We start from the raw sequence: 19,986 nt of genomic DNA, 5'->3' as shown, positions 1-19,986 counted from the left end.
TGGCATCACGGCCATGGGGCCCACGAGACCCACTCAGCTTCACCCCTTCCCGGACTCTGCTCCAGCGCCACTGCCCCTCCCGCCGCACATCTGCTGGTCAGCATGCCCCAGGCCCAGGGACTCCCTGCACGCTCAGCTTCCGCGTGTTCTTTTTCTCCCTTGCCACATTCTTGCCCCAAGCTCAGCTCAGGCCTCCCCCTGGAGGCTTCTCCAACACCGACAGGCAGCCATGGCGCTCACTGCAGATACGCCCCTTCCGCAGGGTCAGAGCACACTCCCCCCGTGCCGAGGGTCTCGGAGAGCCCGTGTGGTTTTAAGAGGTAATCTCTGCCACTCCCAGGTGGAGATTTCAAAAGCTAGCATATGCTTCCCTGTGCTTCCTGCTTTCCGCCACGGCAATACTGCAAATGACGGAGCCTCTGCAAGCCACAGGCAGGTGGACGAGGGCCCCTTGCCAACGTAAGTCGGTCATGACACGACGGCAATCACAGGCCCTGAGACGCTAGGATGCTCATAACACCCAGCTCCCCCACCGAGACACCGCGGCTGATTTGGCAGCCCCTTGTGTGTGCCCAGAGCACAGGTTGTCTGTACCTCCACTTGCCCCACTTCCTGTTTGTCTTCCTGGGGGTCCACAGCTTCCATGAGGACATGGCTTGTTTCTATGCACCCTTCATGCCTGCCAGTGCTTGGCCTCTAGTACCCTTCCCAGGATGCACAAGCGGCACCATCCCTGGGCACATCCCCAGCTCACACTGATGTGGGATGAACAAGAGGCACCCGCCCCCAGGGCACGTCCCCAGCTCACACTGGCGCCTCTGGCCCTGCCCCGCACCCTGTGGGTGGACCACGACCTACTCACAGTTGTGGCAGGTGGCCCCCGTGTAGCCTGTGCCACTGCAGTCGCAGAGGAAGGTGGTCCAGGACTGGGAGCAGCGGCCTCCGTGCTCGCAGGAGTTCGGCAGACACCTAGTGGGCGAGAAGGCGAGAGCTACAAAATCAGCCAACCTGTGGAGATGCACCCCAGAAAACAAATCGCCTCACATCCAAGTGTGAGCAGGGGCAGTGCCCCTGGGTCTGCTCTGCTCCTACACCCACGCTGGACTCCATGGACACTAACAATATGATGGGCTTACCCCAAGATGTGGGTCTACTTGGCACTTCTGGGCACTGAAAGGCTGAGGTGATGTAGGCACTTAAGTTAATCATTCCAACATCAGGGCACATTCTCATTGAATTAAAGTTAATTTGGCATGGTCATGATCTGCAAGGTTTTTCGTTTACCACAGAACAGGATGTACGAAATAGTAATTTTACAGTTTGGAAGGGTTTTACATTTTCAAAGGAACAGAGAAAGGGGCAGATAATTGGGGTCACTGACCTTGTGCTTCTCTTTTGGGTGAGAGCCAGGAATCTGTTTTAAACTACACATGAAATTTCAAATGATGGTAACTGATTATTTAGCATGCAAGAAGATTCTATCATTTCTAAAATTGCTAACACCAGCCTTACCACAAGGCCTTTACCACTTATGATGAAACAGTATGAGTATTTTGAAAAATATTTTCACCATACACATCACAATTTCACTGAAGCAGTCACACAGTGCTGCCCAGTGACCACACTTACATGGCTGTGCCTCATGGAGACATTTCACAACATGAAAACTATGTATGCTAATTATTGTTCATAATGTGCCATGATGAATCAGTGTAAGTGTCCAACATTAGAACATTTCTTAGGGAAGATGAAGAACATAAAATTAACGGGCCATCACAAACCTCCTACAAATGGCCAGCAGGAAGGATTACAACAGACTGGGACTGGATTAAGGGAAAACTCAAGATAAGAGGCGTGGCCACAAAGTCAAACACACACACACTTCTTATTGCAGAAATGATAGGAAGGACTAATGTTAAGCATCACTTGGGTTAACAGGAATGAATGCAATGTCCATTTCTTCTGGACAGAGATCTTGGACTTTAGGGTCACACATACCTGACTTCAGATTCCCCTCAGCCATTTAGTACATGGTGGCTTTGGGTAAATCTGTGCACCTCTTACACCCACAATTTAAAATCTCCACACTGCAGGCACTATGTCTACTGAGAGATAACCTGGCAAGTGCTGGACATTTCTGATGAATATACTTAAGAGTAAAAGTAACGAATACTGGAATTCTTGAAAACTATCTTTACAGGAAAAAATATGTCATGAATTTAAAAGGGAAGAGGGTGTAAGCAGTGAAGGTACAGAAGTGATGTAATACCACACAAGTGTTCATCGCGGGGCTGTTGAGAATGTGAGGCCAGCAAAAATAAGATGATTTAGCCTCAATGTCCTATGTCGGTAAGAAGCCCTCCAGCAACAATCGTTTCAGAGCCCGGAAACTAATATTCCTGCATATGTTCTGACGCATCGGTAGAAATTTTCTGCTCAGCACAGCAAACGTACAATCGTGCTGACAGGGCTTATGTTTGGGAAAAGTCCTGGCTGCCTCCAGGGTACCCAAGAAAGAATAAAGAACAGAGGTAAACAAGGGGCCTAGGTACTTTTCCTGTGGAACATGGTCACAAAAAACAATCAATCAGCCACAAAAAGCGGTCCCTTCCCTACTCCAAATTTTACTCTTTGCCTTGACTCCCAGCTCCTGCTCTTGGAGGAAAGGGAGACACAGGCTTGTCACTTCAATGAACCCCACTAAGTCCCTGATCCCACTGACCTTGTGCATAAACCTGAAGCATCAGGCGCTCATCTACAGCATCCCAGCAAGACCAGGGCCCATGGGGTACTCAGGTGGAGGGCAGGGGAGCTGGCCTGTGCTCACCCACCTGCCCCACGGCTTTTTCTTTTCCTTTTCACATCCCAGCATCTCCCTGCTTCTCCTGTAGTTTTTTCTCCCCACTTTTCCCCCCTGCAACTGTCCAGTGCTTGTATGAATTCTCTGTAACCCCACCCAGCCCCCCTTACCCCCAACACTCCATGATCTGCATAAGTGGTATTATTATTGTTGCCCTCCTTCACTCCCCCAGCAAAAAGTCAATTGCTTCAGAACTGGAAAGCTGAGCAAAACCAGGTCAATAGGTATTTATTCTAAAGTTCTTTTGGTTTTAGAACCAAGAAAGTTCAGTTCAGCCCCTTTTTTGTGGCTGAAGCTGTCAAATACAAAACTCAGAGGTTCTCCGTGGCCGTTTTCAGCCATAAGAAAGCTTGTCTGCAGGAAAGGGAACGAAGGCCTGGGGCGCAGCGCACAGCAGCCTGGGAGGCTGGGGAGTCCTGGCACGTTCCTGCGGCTGCGCCCTGCTGTCCTCACGCCTAGGCTACACACGGACCTTTGCGGGGCTGGCCGTGTCCGTCTAAGTTAGGGTCTGTGCTCTCTCCCCAAACTCCTAGGGAAACCTCCATCTCGTGCAGGCCAGCTCCAGCTAGGATCCCATTACGCTCAGCTAACAGAGTCTTAATATTTTGTAAAATAAGTTTCTATAAATGCAAAAATAAATGAAAACACATTTTTCTGTATAATCTACATTTCAAAATATTTTCAAAACTCAAGATTGACACATTCAGTTGGGCATGTAGGGGGAGGGATCTTGGGGAAAATTATAAAATAATGGGGCACTTCGAGCGCATCTTAATAAGCCTCCCATGGACCTTATATTGTAGTGTTAATAAATTCAATTTCTGATGAAAATGCAGGTTAGAAATTCAGTTGTTTATGGTTCCTCACAAAAAAAATGATGTATTTTTGAGAGGGGAAGAGAGCACTTGTTAAGGAAAAGCCTACTATTCCTAGACTGAGGGGAAATGTGAGCAGATGCTTAGAGGGCTGCCTCCCGGCTGGGCTCATGATGATCCCACACATACTGAGGTCAGACACACACATCTGGAAAACGGACACTGAAAAGACGCACAACTTCGATTTTCTTACTTAGAAGGGGTGGCTGCAGGAGCATAATGCCCATATCCTTTCATCAGTTCATTTTAACTGGTGTTTTCCTTTTGACTCATCTTGGCATAAACTGAGCATTTAAGACATGAAGCTAGAAGGAAGAGCAGGGGGCCCCCTGAAGGTGTGGAGAGCCAGTCTTAAGTGTGAGCCCCTTAATTCAAATTGGTGGGACACAATCACTCCAAACACCTGTCTTCTAAAATCCTAATACTTCATACGGAACCGGACCTAGACGGATACACCTTTAGTGTATGATGTCCAACAAAAAAAACCTTCCTCATACCCTTCAGGAGCCCAGATAAGGCTGAGGCGCAGGGACATGTGTCCACAAAGACTTCGGGAGGGACAGACAGCTGGAGCTGTCCACCTCTGCATGGGTCAGAGCGTGCGTGGGCCGGAGGGAGATGAGGGACGGGCGGAGGAAAACAGCGTTGGAGGAATGTCAAAGGTGAGATTTGTATGAGGATTTGTAATTTTCCACCAAATCAAAACTCCTTGCCAAAGAGGAAGGTCATCTGCAGGTGGGGCTGTGGACAGCCCAGGTGCGAGATGACGGGGGGCAGGCATGCAGAGCGGCCCGGCCCCCACTGGTCTGCATCCAGCCTGCACAGGGGCACGGCTCTAGCCTCTTGGCCTGTGGTACGCTGGGTCGTGCACAAGGACGTGTGAGGATGTTTCCCTTTAAGGGCTGATGCCCGGGAGGAGAGGCAGCCAGGAAGCTGCTCCAGAGAAGGGTCAGGAGTTCCCAGGATGTTGGGGATGGAGCCACTCGGAAGACTAGAGGCAGACGTTTCTCAGGATTGAAGCCCGAGCCCAGTTTCGAGCATCATGGCACGTTTTCTGCACACCACGCGTTCTGTCCACTGGCATCGGGAAGAACATGGGCCCCTGGAGCTCCCCCTGAGAAGCACGGGAGTGCTGACTTCCCTGGGTCAGCTGCAGCTGAGGTCAAGCCCCAGCATTCAGCTGCCGTGGGTGGGAACCAGGAAAGGGGTTAGGAGAGCAGGGGGTCAAGGTGGTTTGGGAAGATGCAGTCTGTCCATTTGCTTATAACAGTTTTCCTGGAGGACATAGGAATTTCTGGCTTTCCCAAACAAAAACCAAACTACTGAGCAACAGCCATAGCGAATCTCATGACCTTTCATGCCAGCGACCCCAGGCTTCTGCTCGAGCTCCGTCTTCTCCCCTAATTGCACACTCATGACCCAGCTGCCTGCTGCCCGGCTCCACTCCATGTCTAACAGACAGTTCAAGCTTTGCACATCCCAACCTGAACTGCTGCTCTCGTACCTCGCCCCACCCCACCTCTCCACCCACACCCCTCACTCCCAGATGATGGCCACTGTGCGCGCCCCGCCGTCCAGACCCTGCGACAGAGGCTCCCCTCGCCCCCTGCAGCCCACCTCTGCGAGTGAGGCGCTCTGCCATTGGATCTGTCCAGCCCCTGACCACTTCTCATGACCGGCACGGCTACCTCGTCGGAGCTGCCGGCTTCTCTGACTTAACACTGCAAGTATCAGCTAACTGGTCTCCCAGGTTCCATCTACCCTTGACCCCTTCAGTCAGTTCCCAGCTCACGAGCGAAAGGGATCCTCTTGACACATAAGGCAGATCACACTGAAACCCTCCGGGGGCTTTCTGTTTCTTCAGGCTAAAAGCAGAATCCTTAAAATGAACTGCCACCCCCTGCTGACCTGCACCCCAGTCAATCTCTGACCTCACCCCTCCCTCCCCGCCGTCTTCTCCCTCTGCCCCAGGCACACCACCCACCTCGTGGTCCCTGAAGCACACCGGGAACGCTCCTTGCTCAGAGACATTGCTCTGAGGTTCCCTCTGCTCAGAATGCTCTTCCCCAGGTGTCCACACGACCCTCTCTTCATCGGCTCCTCCTGTCTCTGCTCGAACGGCACCTTCTCAAGGGGTCCTTAATGTAGGGCCTTACCAGCTCTGCCCCTTAAACACTTAGACAATTAGCTCCAGACTCAGAAGAAACAGAATGCTTTTGAATGATGCAACTTAGAACTCCTTCGAGGAAATAGTCAGCATTCCTGATAAGTCTGTGTACAGCTTTTGACAGATTTTAATGAGCTGAGAAGTCTGTTTGAGAAATTCAATTTGCCTTTGATTCTCGTTACCTTGGACCAGATAGTCAAAACTGAAATGACCTTTACCAGCCTTGCGGCTGTGCTAACAAGGTTTAACCCACCGCCGTTTTCCCGGTCGGTCTCCTACAGAGTATCTCCACCCAGGGGCGACCAAGACTTGGCTTTCCTAAGGACGCCTCCCTTTCCCACAGGCATGGAACGAAGCTGCGACACGTGCGCAGTCAGTCTGAGATGTTGCACCAGCGGTATTATTTCCCCCGTTGTGTAGATGAAGAAAGGAAGATGACACGAGGGTGAGCAGCCTGTCTGAGCGTGACGTGAAGAGCACAGACTGCGTCATGTACTCGTCCTGGGCGCCTGCATTGGGCCCTCCGCCACCCAACACCGGATGCTCCGCCTCTGGAACGTGAACCCTAAGCGGCCATTAGGGCTTATGTCAGGGAAGGCTGGGGAGGGGTCTGTACACTGGCTCCCTGGTTTCAGACTTGGAGCTGTCAGGGCAGAGTCCTCAAAGATATTTTTGGTGGGAAAAGAAGAATTAATGACAGTAACAAACGGGTGAACTGGGAATAAATAAACCCACACTAGAGAATAACATATATGTTTATTATCTGATAGCATAATGACATGTAATACATTCTATAAATTCTCTACAGTGGTGAAGGGTTAGGAAAGGAACTTGTGATTTTATTTTCCATCTACCTTCACTACTAATAAGTGAAATCCTTAAAATAAGTAGCTGAGGAGATAGCCCTTCCCCACTCTGCTTGTTTTTATTTATTTACTTTAGGATGACAGGGACTTTTCTGACATTTCCTAAGCCTATCTGAGTTAATGTGATTGCTTCCAGACTGCTTGCATTCTGCAGAAGGGCCTTATAAGTTATTATCACAAGCCAGACAAAACCATCAACCTATCCCCAAATTGAGGGCATATTATTGACAATAAACTTAAAGAATTAAAGAATCCTACACATAGAGAAAAATGCAGAAGCCCATCAAGTTCTATTAGGCAAAATCATAATACATTCAGGGTCCATGTTTGGTCTTTGAAAGCAAGGCTACGGGCCTCGTGGCCAGCCCACGACAGGTGTCAGGAGCCCTTGGCTGGGCACACACACAGTGGCCGTGGTGTGCGAGGAGCATCATCATCAAGGGCCCTGCCCACATCTTCCCCACTTAGCACAGTAAGGGTCTTCTTCAGGTACGAAAGCTGTAATTCCAGAAAGTTCTGAACTCGTTATCAAAGGTTTAAGATAATCAAAACCTTAGTATCAATATATTTGAGTTAAAAAGGAATGCGGTACTGAAAGAGAAAAAATGGTCCCAAAGCTGATCTCAGTCAGAAACTTCTGTATGATGCGATTTACATCTTTCTGGGAGGAAAGTAGTATTCTTTTACTTTTCATTGAAATATAGTTCATCTATAATATTATGTTGGCTTTGGGTGTACAACACAGTGATTAAGAAACTAGCTTTCTTGACTCTGAAAATATGCTGAAGCATATTTATAATGGATTTTCATAGGATTGGACCAATGTCAGTGGTCATCCCTGAAAGAAGCCTTAAACAGTCTTACATTAAGTCAGGGAGTTTAGTTATCATTAATTGACTTTTAAAAAAAATTCAGTCTGACAAGGATTGTCTAATTCTTCTTCCTAAAAAGGTCCCTGTAAGAGCAGGTCACTGACTTCTTTTAAAATGGGTATTTTCTGTTGCAGCAAGATTTCAATAAAACTTTGAAAATATTTTAATATATTCTGGTATTCCTAATTCTTAAGGCAATTTGGCCTGTTCAAGAATGGGGCTTGTAAACTCCAACTTAAAAAGTGTAAGATAACTGATTTAGATATTATAAGTTGTGCTTAAGATAAATTAAGTTCACCTAAGTTAAATGTTCATTTTCTGGATGTTTAAGTGTTATAAATAATTGTGGCATTCTGTATTTTAAAGCAGTAAATTGAACTAAAATTGAAGTAAAATTTACTTGGAAAGTAAATAAAACATTATAAATATAGTTTAAAATAGTTGAAGGCATTTAAATAAGTAAATTCATAAATGGGATTAAGCATTATTTAAAGGCCTTCCAAATATGATTTTATGAACTGAATCTTTAATTTCAAAAAATTCAGTATCACTCTTTGAAAACAAAAATAAACAAATCTTGCAACCATCTTGCCTGCATCCCGAGATCCTATTCTGCAAGCACCACCACGTTTTCTTCAGTCCCTCTGTTGGCTTATAATTCAGACCTCAAACCCCGCCTTGGCCGCCCAGTCCTTGGGGAGCACCTCACCCCTGCATCAGGCTCTGCATGGTGCCCCTGGCCTCACTCTGGGGGCCACTTTCATTTCTTGAACCCGAAGCACTTCTGTGTGTCTCTTTGTCACCTTAGTGGGTACTTTTTGGTGAGAATAGCAGATTTTAGTTTTAACCTGTTAGCCAAATTCTCCTGCAAAATGCCTTAAATGTCCCTAAATGGGTAAATTGTTTCTTCAAAACTAGCCAACTTTGAATTTTTTTTATTTTTCTTAATTTACAAGTATTAGGGGAAAGAGTTCCCTCCTTTTATGTCCATTATTTCTTAACAGTGGGTAGCCATTCTCTACTCTTTTGCTCCCTGTCTTCTTGTTTTATATGTTGTCCCTCCAAGGCCTTTGCAGTGTTTCCCTGGTATGCACCTAGCTGATCCTGCAATCCGTGAGGGCTATTGCTGTTGGCATAATGGCATTTCTAAAACTTAAATAATGTGTCCGCTTTGACCTAGCAATTCCACTTCTTGCAATAGTGCCCCAGAAACACTTTCTCATATGCACAAAGATACATGCAAAATTATTATCAACAGTTAAAAAAATGGAAACATATTCCACTAGTTTGGGAACAATTACTTAAATGAGGTACGTCCATCCTAGGGAAAGCCATGGGGCAATCAAAATGAGAAGGAGCATCTGTGTGTTGGGATATTAGAAGGTTCTCCCGGTGTGATATACAATTAAGTATAAAAAGCACACTGAAGAATAATGTGTAGTTTCCTCTCTTACTGTTCTTGCTGTTATGTAGACAGAATATGGTCTGGAAGGAAATAGACTAAATTGGCCATCTGTTAGTAGCAGTTAACTACGGGGATGAAAGTACCATGCCCCTGGACAAGAGAATATATTGGGGTGAATGAGGCTTGTTTCATGCATGGAGCTACAGAGGCTCAGTCAGCTGCCAGGTCACCGGACCTGGAGAACGGTGGGTGTTCAGACCCAGGTCTAACCGGCTGCCCTCACCAACACCTCCCTCCTTAACCTCTGGAAATAAAATTCAATGGGTGACGTCTGTTCCTTCGGAATGAAGCCTAGCTGGTAATAGGCTGATCACTCCTCGTGATCGCCATTCATTACAGCCCTCGACTGATCCATGCAGATTTTAAAAGTCACTTGTAAAAATTAAAAGAAAAGGGTCTTTTGTCATAAGCACAATGGTTTACTGCGTGCACCTGGGTGTCTATCCTTCTATCGTAATTGTTCAGACACATGCACACCAAGAGCTCCCCACCTGGAAGGCATCTAGAGGAAGTCGTCTGTTGAAAAACAAATCAGCCTCAAAAAATACTCAGCGCATTGATATGAACACCTATAGAAATATTTTTTTCCTCAGTACTAAATTTCCCTTCCCTCCATTTCCCATAAGGCTTGAAATGAATAGCACATTTATTGACAGGCCTTTGAAATTCCCGAATGTCCAGATAAACGGGTTTCTATCTACAAATGAGTCTGAATGTATTTACGCTCCACGGAGCTGCTTCTCTTTTTAAGATTCTCATCCCTTCATGCGGTTGAAGGTCAGTTTCAATTTCTATATGCTTTCCTTAGAGACAAAAGAACAAAACACTTCAATAGTCCTCAAAATGCAAGCTGACTGATGTAAGCCTTTTAACGAAGCTCATACATTAAAAATCAGCCAGGTAGCATTTCTTTGTCTGTTTGCTTTAATTAGCAGCCAACTGCATTGATCTTATTTTGGTCAGATAGCTTTTCTGAAAGCTTTTGAAACCTATTTCTATGCCTCTCCATTCCAACAATTACCATAATCCCATTTTACCCCTGCAGTTGAATCTTCATTATAATTGAAATCTGTTGTAATTACAGCAGATGTAGACATTAAGGAATTAAATGAATAAAAGGAAAAGGGTCAGGAGTCAGTTTTCTAAATTTTCAGGGGCTAGCTCACAGCAGGAAATCAACTGTCCATTGTTGCTGAGATGATCCCCAGATAATGGACAAAGCAGTAAGGTTGCAAAGAGTTTGCAGCGCTCGGAGGTGAGCCGGTACCAGACCCCCACCGAGCATGCGTGCTCCTTACACCTGCCTTGGACGGCCAGTGGACAGCCAAATGCACGGTCCTCCCTCCAGTCTACAAACCCAAAGTTTACGACCAAGAGATGCTCAGCGCTCTTTCAAAGCATTTCTTCAAAGCAGAGGATATTCTGATTCAGAAGAATTTATTGGCATTGCCCATTCCAACACCATTTATGAGAAGCAACCTGAGACCATGAAAGTAATAGTAAATAATTGCTTCCTGGCTATGTTTGAAGCAAAGATACGTACCCACTTTTCTCCAAACAATAAAATGATATATGTTTTTAAAAATCAAAGGGCAAGAACTCCCAATTAGCTTGATGTGAGCTATTTTGACAAAATAAGATAGAATCGGATTTCTGTAACGTATCCATTTGTCTCAATGGCCTGGAAGTGGCTCATTGCAATTGAAACGCACCACACAACCTCCACATGGGCTCAGAATGTTACGGGAGAGAAACCGGGTCTGGGTCTTCTACTTCCTATCAGTTAGGTAAAAGGTTCGTGTGCTTCACAGAAGAATGGACTTTGTTTAGCATCCTGTAGATGGTATCGCGATTGTTATGTTGAGGCCAATTAGGAAACGCAAAAGGTAGCGCTCTCAGGATTATTAGAATGTTCTCACTGTCCGATTTTAGGACATGATTCAGCTCCCAACAGGAATGGGAACAATTCTATCATCTGGTTTGGTGCTTCTCAGATTTGGGTTAAAGTGTAGACTGCACTGTGGGTAGTGCTATGATCTTACTTGGTAGAATAAAAGGATTTCATTGAGAAAATAAAAAAAGAAGAAAAAGAGAAAACCACTCATACAATACAAGCCAAGCAGGACCCAGCCTATGACTGGGTTCATCAATCACCCTGCAGGTCTTATTACCAGACTGCGCCAAGGTCTAAGCTCCCAGTGGGGACTGGCACAGTTCAGGCGGGCCCTGGCCGCGACGGTCCTGCCCTGGCTTCTAGAACCACAAACAGAGTGAGCAGACACAGCCCGGCAGGCCCGGGTCACCCAGGACACTGGTCCATTTGGGTGTGCCCTCAGGCCCTTTTATTTTCCCTTTAAAGGCCATGCAAAAAAATCAAACATGAGCTGGTGTTTGGGAACCAGAGACACAGGGCCTGCATGGGGGCTCCCGCCCGCACGGAGCCTCTGCAATGACAAGGTGAGGGCAGGTCCAGGCCTGTCCCCTGCGTCTGGCTGAGGTGTGGTGCCGGCTGCCCCGCAGGAACCAGGTACTCAGATAACCGACTTCAGATGAGAGAGGCCCAGGCTCAAATCTTAGCTCTGACACTTTCTAGCTTCCATGACATTTGTAATTATTTATGCCTTTCCAGGCTTTGATTTCCCCTTTAGTAAAATCAAGACAGAAACAATCTCTGACTCACGTGGGGAATTAGTTAAGGTCTCGTGGAGCGTGACTGTGTGTGGTCACTTTCATCTCTACCTGTGGGGGTTTGTCACACAGACACGGACTGTGTTTTTCCTTTTCTTCTGTTTTGCAGCAAGTACGTTCTCCCCCGTTCATGGGAGGCTCAGTCTACATCGCCAGGTTCAGCTTGCCACCCGGCCCCACCACACAGAGCTGGCACTTTCATTCTCCACTGCGAACCCCAGGAGCCGCCGAGAAAGGTCACTCCCATCTCCGTTCACTTTGATGGGTGTCCTGCTCGCTGGGGAAGCCAACCTGCGTGCCTGGAGGGACCTGAGCAGCTACCGCTCTGCCGAGGTTAAGATCTGCATCTGGGGCTGGAGGGGTGAAGCGGCAGAGGCAGGACCCAAGCTTGTGGCCCGTGTTGCCTCGTCACAGGGCTGTGGACAGCGCAGGCTGTGGACAAGGATTCCAGCTACAGCCAGTCCGCACTGGCCCCCGACCCGGTGTCTGTTCTGGGACGAGGCTCCGTATCACCTGGGAGATAAAAAGCTACTGGAAACTATGGAGACCACACACAAGAAAAGAATATACTAATTCCTTCTGTAATTATATCTTTCCCTCTCAACTTGTGCAGATCCTAAATTACCTGACTTAAAAGTGTAAAAAAATATGTCATATTAATAAGAAATGTAGCTGTAAATGTTCAAAATGACCATCTTAGGTCAAGGAGACAGCGGCTCACGTGCCAATGAAAGCTGAACTCTAAATGGCAGAGGGGCAGGGATGCAGCCAGGCCTCAGAAGGAGCTGCACCGGGGCCTCTGACCACACGCAGGGGCCACTGCCCCAGCCTCAGTGCTGCGGGCAGCTTCGCTCGCCCTCCCTCTGGCCCATCACCCTCTATGTGGCAGGGGACATGGCTGCCAACTGCTCAGATACACAGCCTAAGGCTTCCTCTGCTGGGAAAGAACCTTCTCAAGTTTGGGACATCCTGGAAGAGGCCAGTCTGGCCCAGTTTGATTGGTGAGTCCACCCTGGTCCAGTGCCAGGAGCCCCGTAGCCTACAGAAGTCCACAGAAATGTGTGGTGGGGGAGTTAGGAGATGGAGCCACACAGATAAGGGCAGGTCAACACGTCCCAGATGAATGACAGGTGGCTTCTGAAGGCTTTCCCCGGCTCCCAGCTTACCAATCCCCTGTACTCATTGTCTTCCCCTTTGTATGAAAGTCCTCCTGGTCCCATGAGACTCAGCCCGGGTTCCACCCCAAAATGAACACTTGTTCCAGGTCTGCATGGATCCATCTCCTCCCAGAATTAACCACCCAGACATAAAGTCCAGTCCTTAAGGACACATCGACTGCGCTTCTGTTCAGTGGGACTGGACAACACGGGGACAGTCAGCTCTTAGATGGCCAAGGTCCCTCTCATTTTGCTTCTGATTTTTCCCTGCAGAACTATGAAAAAAGGGGGAACCACCCTGTTTTCACTTCCTCCTCCTCCTAGGGCAGGTATCACCAGACAACCACCGAGGTGCCACCCTGAGCCCCGCCTCCTCTGCGGATCCTCGTGGAACACTGTCTGAAGCCGCCACTGGGAGCACCGTGGTGGGTACAAAAGCCGCAGCCTCTATCATCTCTAGGGGCTTAGGAAATAAATCATGCATTGTGAACCCTCTCTTCCTGAATTTCCCCAAAATACCCGTGTGAAATAATGTTAACCCCTCCCCCATTTGCTGAATGTTACCTTGTGCGAGATTACTGCTAGGCTGGCACAATAATCACTGCAGCTAATCGGCCAGACAACCCTGTAGACAGTCACGGCTGTCTTGGAAAGTGAGGGGCACAACTTACACAGCTCAGCCAAGATCAGCAGTGCAAATGCAGGGTGTGAACCCAAAGGCTCAGACCGGAAGAGGAGCTCTGGCCTCGGAGTCGGAAAGGAAAACGAGGCCCAAGAGTTACCTGGGCAGATAAACGTTTGTTGAGAAAGGAGGTAAAGAGAATGCTGGCTCATGATCTTCTCGTTCTCCCTAGTGCTGGCTTTTGAAGCCACTTTGTCTACACAGCTGACCGCTCCCTGGTATTTATCTGATTTATTACACCCAGGGCGGCATTGCCTGGAGTGTCTCATAAGGATGGGCCGTCTGTGGAAACTTCTAATTAATTCTCCTCTTGCACAGTTTATACATGTGGGGCCACACACACACACACACACACACACACACACACACACACACACACACAGTGAAAAACTGCAGTAAAGAAACCCATTTAGCTTCACAGACTCCAGTTCATCTCAAACTTGTTTGAACAAAGCAACCATTTTCCACAGAAAACCACTATCATCAGGCCGAGGCAGGAATCTAGCTCCCCACTGTGCAGGGAAAATTCAGATGAGACTGTATGAGGTTGAGCTGAATAAGGAAATTTCTGTGTTTAACCCGCTGACATAGCATTTCTGGAAGACCAACTCACGACATCCTAGGGTATTTGATAAAATTCAGATTCTAATTTTCCAACACAGATGGAATTCATCAGAATCGAGGGCCCAGAAATCTGCATTTTAAAGATTTCTAGTGACTTTCAAGCTTCCTACAATTTGAAGCTAATATCTAAATAGTTTGGGGTCAAACCTGAAGATTACCCGTAGTCACCAGTAGCACTGAAAATCCTGCTGGGCTCCCTGAAACGCCTGCTGTGGGGCGCGTCCTTCTTCAAGGCCAGGGACAGCAGTACAGCGGCTCAGGCAGGGCCAACCACCTGGCCACGGAGACCCCACCGGGGAGCCCTTACCTCGCACAGCTTCCCACCCCAGGGCTGTGCTCTCCTCCTGACACACACGGAAAGCCGACCTCGCCAGATTCCCTGGACGTCGGTCGTCAGGACCCTGAGCCATGCAGGCAAACCTCACGAACGAACGGTGTGCACGAGAAGCCCAGCTCATCAATTTACACTGAGAGCTGCAATGTACATCCCCCCACTATTTCCAGGTCCCCCGAGTGACCAGCACACCCTCTTCCTTGAGGTAAGCTTCTTGGAGCTGCCAACTATTAGGAGCCTGTCTGTTAAGCTTGAAAACAGAACAAGGGTAGTTCCAGGATTCCTGGTCTAATGCCCCTGCTTCGGACGGTCAGAGGGATCGGAACCCACACTAGTGAGCGGACGCACACTGAATTTCCTGGCCCGCCAGGCTGCCAGGTCACTCCGAGTTGCTTGGATTTGAGTAGACAGTTTTTAGAGATCTAGCAACAGCTCTAGCATGGACTATGATATTTGGGGTGGGAAAAAAGTGAGGAATTTTTTTATTAAAAAGAAAAAAGAAACCTAAATCCTCACTGATGGTTTATAACTAGATTACAAGTGCGTATTTGCTCAGAGTATGGCCTTATTTTGAAGGCAGCTTTGAACTGGTCAACAGATGCAGCATCTTTTTACATGAAATAAAGTATTCTTTTTACTAGAAGAAAGTTCTCTTATTAAGTATATGAAGTTTTTGGCATTTTGAACTAATCATAGTTAAACCCCTTGTCTGCCGGGCTCTTGAGAGAAATGAAGGCTGAGAGTGATGAGCCTGCCTCTTCTGGGGAAGGAGGAGCAGAGTGGGAGGTGCAGACCCCGGCCCCGGGGGTCCTGCGCTGAGGCCGGGAGGCCACAATTGCCGGGGTATGGATTCGGCATCATTGCTCTCTTCCCACCTGATGCCACACTGAGACGTGAGCTTCTTTTTTAGGTGCCTGAGGTTCACGAGGTCTCAATTTGTCTCCTCACTACAATTAGCTTTATCTCTTTGATTTTCCTTATTTATGACCTAGTTTCCTACCAACCTATTTTTATCTGACACATTCCTCCTCTAGGAATAAACATTAAGGCGGACATAATCCAGCCTGGCATAGATGCTATGCGTTATCTTCAGTATTCCATTAAGACCTATTAGATGTTTATCTTAACTTTCAAAGGGCAACATTATTTCTTTTATTTCCAAATTGTTTGGGGGGCCCATTAACGTCTAATGAAAATACTTCCTAGCCATATAATCTTGGAAAAATCATTTAACACCCACAAGCCTCGGCTGCCTGCTTTGTAGAATGAGAACAGTTTACTTTAAGCATCTTAATGTAGGTCTCTACAGCTTTGAACATGATAATTAGCAGAGGAAAAGTCCTAGCATGGCCCCTGGCCCATCACAGAATGCTGCTAAATCTGGGTGACTCTTGTTACAGTGTCGAAACAAGTAAGGGGAAATCCTCATAGGAGGAAAATCATACATCTATATACCTTTTCTTAACAAAGCCATTTTAGATGGCCTTTGGCAAAAGTTGGAAGTAGGTCTGTATGTTAGGAGACACTAGAGAATTTGGCCCAGTCCAGTGAATAATAACGATGTGGCTTAAGTCTCCGCCAGACACTTCCAAGAAAGAGAGAGAGAGAGAGAAAGTGAAGGCAGTGATGGAGTCTGGGGCATGTCTGTTTCGTGCGGCTCTCTGGCTAGTGGGAAACCTTCTCCAGCGGCTCCAGTTTGAGATGAACGGTTGCAGGGTCACAGACACACCACCACCAGCAGCCGTGTTTTTATCCCGTTCCTCCTAGGTAAACACCCCTGTCTCACCACAGTCCGCAGCTCCGCCTCCAGGAAGCTGCTCGGAGCTCTCTCTCCAGAAGGTGCACTCCCCCATCCTGGCACCAGGAGACGGGTGACATCCACTGACAACCACCAGAAACATTCTGCATGCTTCTCTGGAGCAGCCTTCTCCTCTGCCTCACCTTCTCCGGCAGAGCCGCACCCTGTTTCCCTGAAAGCCCCAGACGGTGATAAGGGTGATGCGCCCACATGCTTCCTTCCACTGCAATATTTATAGACCACGTTTCTCAAATACATCACTACGGTTTGCTTGTCTAATTTTATGATGGCCTTGCTAAACAAAAATACTCTTCTCACTGGGGCTCACAGAAGGAGCACTTCGCACCGTTTGGCGATGACAGCGGGCACCGGCTGCTTGTATTAGGCACTCTGCTATCAAATAGGGTGATACGGGTGTGAAGCACATTGGGAAGTTTTCAGGATGAGAAAGGGGGGAAGGGCTTTAATTCCCAAACCTTGGACAGCAGTCTCCAGAGGATGAAATATGCAAAGACATGAGAGATCGTCAAGTTCCCTCCATATCTTGAGCAGCACTGTACCCAACTCCAAGGCCAGGTGGAGGCTCAAATGCTTTACAAGGGCCCCCAGCTATTAAGAGCAAATGCTGTTAAGGTTCGAATCATCCAAGAAATAATTGCAACGCCTGTGCTCTCCACACAAGGCATCGGTAGGCTTCTAGAACTTTCTCTGGGAAGGCAAAATACAGGTACAAAGCAGGTAAACAGCACGACTGAGAGCTAAATGAAAAAGGAAAAGGAGCTTGCTAGAGACATCCGAATAAGAAAAGGTCACTGTGAACATCAGGGCACTCAGAGAGACCTCATGGAGTAAGACCTGAACTAGTCTTTGAAAGACAGGTAGAATTTAGGGGAAGAAAACACAGAAAGGAAGGGAATTCCAGACAAGTAAAAGGGCAGCCAGTGTCTGGTGGTGGAAGGAGACAGGCTGCTGGGTCAGGCCATGGGCCACTGGGGCACGTCCCTGCCACTCCTGCCGTCCCTCCTGCTTTCCTGTCCCAATGTAGCTTGCATGTAACTTCATGCGGCTCATGCCATGAGCTTCCCTATGTGAAACGTCTGCTTTCTTGTCTTGCTCCCTTGCTCTTGAGCTTCTTGCAGAGTATAATGTATAAGCATACATTCTGGATATATACACCTATACATGCACATACGTATATTCTGGAACAGCAGATGCTCAGTAAATGTGTACAGATGGAATGGGAATTGACATAGGAGAAGGTAAGGGTGCACAGGAAGGGAGGGGGGAGGCCGTGGGGGCCCCTGAACCGTAAGCGGGGGCATTTGGGTCCTTGTGTTTACTGCCTCCCTCCATCATGTGCTGGAGAGCACGTGACTTGCATGCACAGAAGCTGAATTTCAGCACAGCTAGAGTTGTAATAAAATACATATTTTGGGAAATGGGAGAAAAATCTGAAGCAAATTGCCACTAAGAGAATAGTTCTCCACTATTTTATTTCCCTATCTAAAAAGTGGTTCTATGTTTAGGGTAATTCTATCAAGAAAAGTTGTGTTACAAATTCACTGTGATGTGGAGAACAAAGTGGGTGCAAATGGAAAATTTAAAGCAGTCGGAGCTTGTCCTCTAGGCTCTTACGGGTCCCTGTGTGCCTGTGAAGATGTGGATTTGAAGAAAGTATATCATGGAATCATTGGCTTTTAGAGCTGCGAGGGTTCGCCCAGCTCCTTACAGACGCTCGGCTCCTTTCAGATGTCTCAGATGTTGAAGAATTATTTAATATCCCCGGAAACAATAGTAATTTGTATTACTCTCCTCGCTATTTGCTCAAGCCACTGCCAACTGCATGTCCTCGTTTCCCCCAGCCCCTGGGTCTCATATAAACTCAGGAGCTGCAACTTAACAGGGGTGAGCTGGGTAACTGGGATGACCTTTAAAATGCATATTCCTCCTGTCACTTATGGATCCCAGGCTTTACCAAACTTCCAGCTGAAATATCACTCCCACCTGTACACTGGTGTTTACTCTGGATGGGCAGACTCGGTCTATCTTTTCTATTTTGCTAAGTGTAGGTCTAGCTTATATGATAACAGAGGGGAGTTCCTAGAAGGTAAACTCTTTATGCATGGGAGCCACAAGGTCATGGCAGGGTTGGGGTCTGGTGGGGGGCAGCCAGGGGATGCTTTAATGCGGACAGAGGAATTCCCAGCACACTCATGGTTTGGGAACATGTGGGGAATATGTTTTCAGCTAAACAGCCCCTTAGACAGTCTCTTCCCACTGCAGAAAGCAGAACTGTGCGCTCTCTGTGCCCACAGCTCACAGCCCACACAGGCAGGATGCTGTGATCACAGCTGCCAGCCGGAGCTTTTGTGGGAGGCACTGGGAAGAGCAGACCTCTGAGAGCTCACGGACGGCGACGGGCTGTGCCTCAGAAGGGTTCATTTGTGGAGTCAGGGGCAGTGACGCCACTGAGCCCCTTCCGGAAGCGCGGTCCTGCCCCCGGGAAGCCCGCCTTCCTCTCAGGCTCTCTTCCAGCACTCCATATGCTTTATGCTGCTCATCGTTTTTGGAAACATACGTGTTCATCTCCACAGTTACTTGGCCAGATCGGTCTCTCTCCATGGAGCTTTCAGAAGTCGGGGATGACCTATGTCCGGGCCTCACCTACATCCTCAGCTCCTATGCAGCACCTGCGCCCAGTAGGGATGCGCCCGGTAGGGAGGGCCAAATGGTGGGCAGGTGGCCCGGCACAGCAGAGCACAGACCCCGCCCAGGGCACGGGAGGCCGGGGGGGGAGCAGCTGCTTGGCATCACTCACTCCCGGCTCCCCGGGGCAAAGAAATGCACCTGGCACATGATAGGACCTCAGAAAAGACATGCTGCGGCCACAGAGGACGATCAGCAGAGCTCAGGCAGCGTCTTCAGCAAATAGAACTGGGAGGTGTGTCAGGACTCACGGACAGTGTCACGCTGTGTGTACCGCGTGTTCACGTGTGCGCACACGAATGCTGGAACACGTGATCTCCTGTCAGACCGTGAGGTTCTATAATTCTTGATAGCATTATTTGGTTAGTCCATAAACCTTGAGCTGCTTCAGAGCCACATCTTGGATTACTTTACATTTAAATCAGGGATCGCCCGGCCTAATCTTTACAGTGAGGCATCCTTTTCCTGCCTGGGGGGCGGGCAGGAAGGCGAAAGCGATACTTCGCCGTAATAAAGCGAGGGGTGCTCTGGACGCCCCGGGCAGCACCCGAGTTTACACTGTGACGTCTGGTGCACGAAGTCCTCTCGTGCGACTGTCTGCTTGGGACCGTCTGTTCCCCTGCATGGCCCAGGTGTTGAGGCGTCGCCTGAGGCCCCCAGGGCACCCCAGTGTTAGGGAGAAAGGCTCTGTGGCCGGCCTAGTGAACCACGTAGAAGGGAACTTTGTAAGATGAAGCTACACCTGAGGGAAGATTTCAAATCTGTAACTTGAACCAAGTAAAAACATTCATCACTTGTCCAAAAACTAAAATAGGTCATGTATGTGGGTAAATTATTCAGAAAAGTGTCATCCTTTGCTGCTGTGTGCAGGTTTCCTAAGACCTGCTTTGCT

At 48.1% G+C, this 19,986-nt stretch overlaps 1 protein-coding gene across 5 annotated transcripts in view; it reads right to left on the bottom strand.

Moving 5' to 3' along the window:
* Positions 1-19,986, bottom strand: part of CNTNAP5 (contactin associated protein family member 5) — a 628,981-nt gene that overhangs the window by 240,718 nt on the left and 368,277 nt on the right. For all 5 annotated transcript variants that reach the window (XM_036884000.2, XM_036884003.2, XM_036884001.2 and 2 more), the window contains one exon: positions 863-969. In XM_036884000.2, the coding sequence (XP_036739895.2) occupies positions 863-969 (107 nt within the window). The remainder of the gene's footprint in view (positions 1-862; positions 970-19,986) is intronic.

The sequence above is a fragment of the Manis pentadactyla genome, chromosome 8 (assembly GCF_030020395.1).
Source record: "Manis pentadactyla isolate mManPen7 chromosome 8, mManPen7.hap1, whole genome shotgun sequence".
Lineage (NCBI taxonomy): Eukaryota > Metazoa > Chordata > Mammalia > Pholidota > Manidae > Manis > Manis pentadactyla.
Note: the sequence above shows the minus strand (reverse complement) of the source record. Positions and strands in the feature narration are given on the sequence as shown.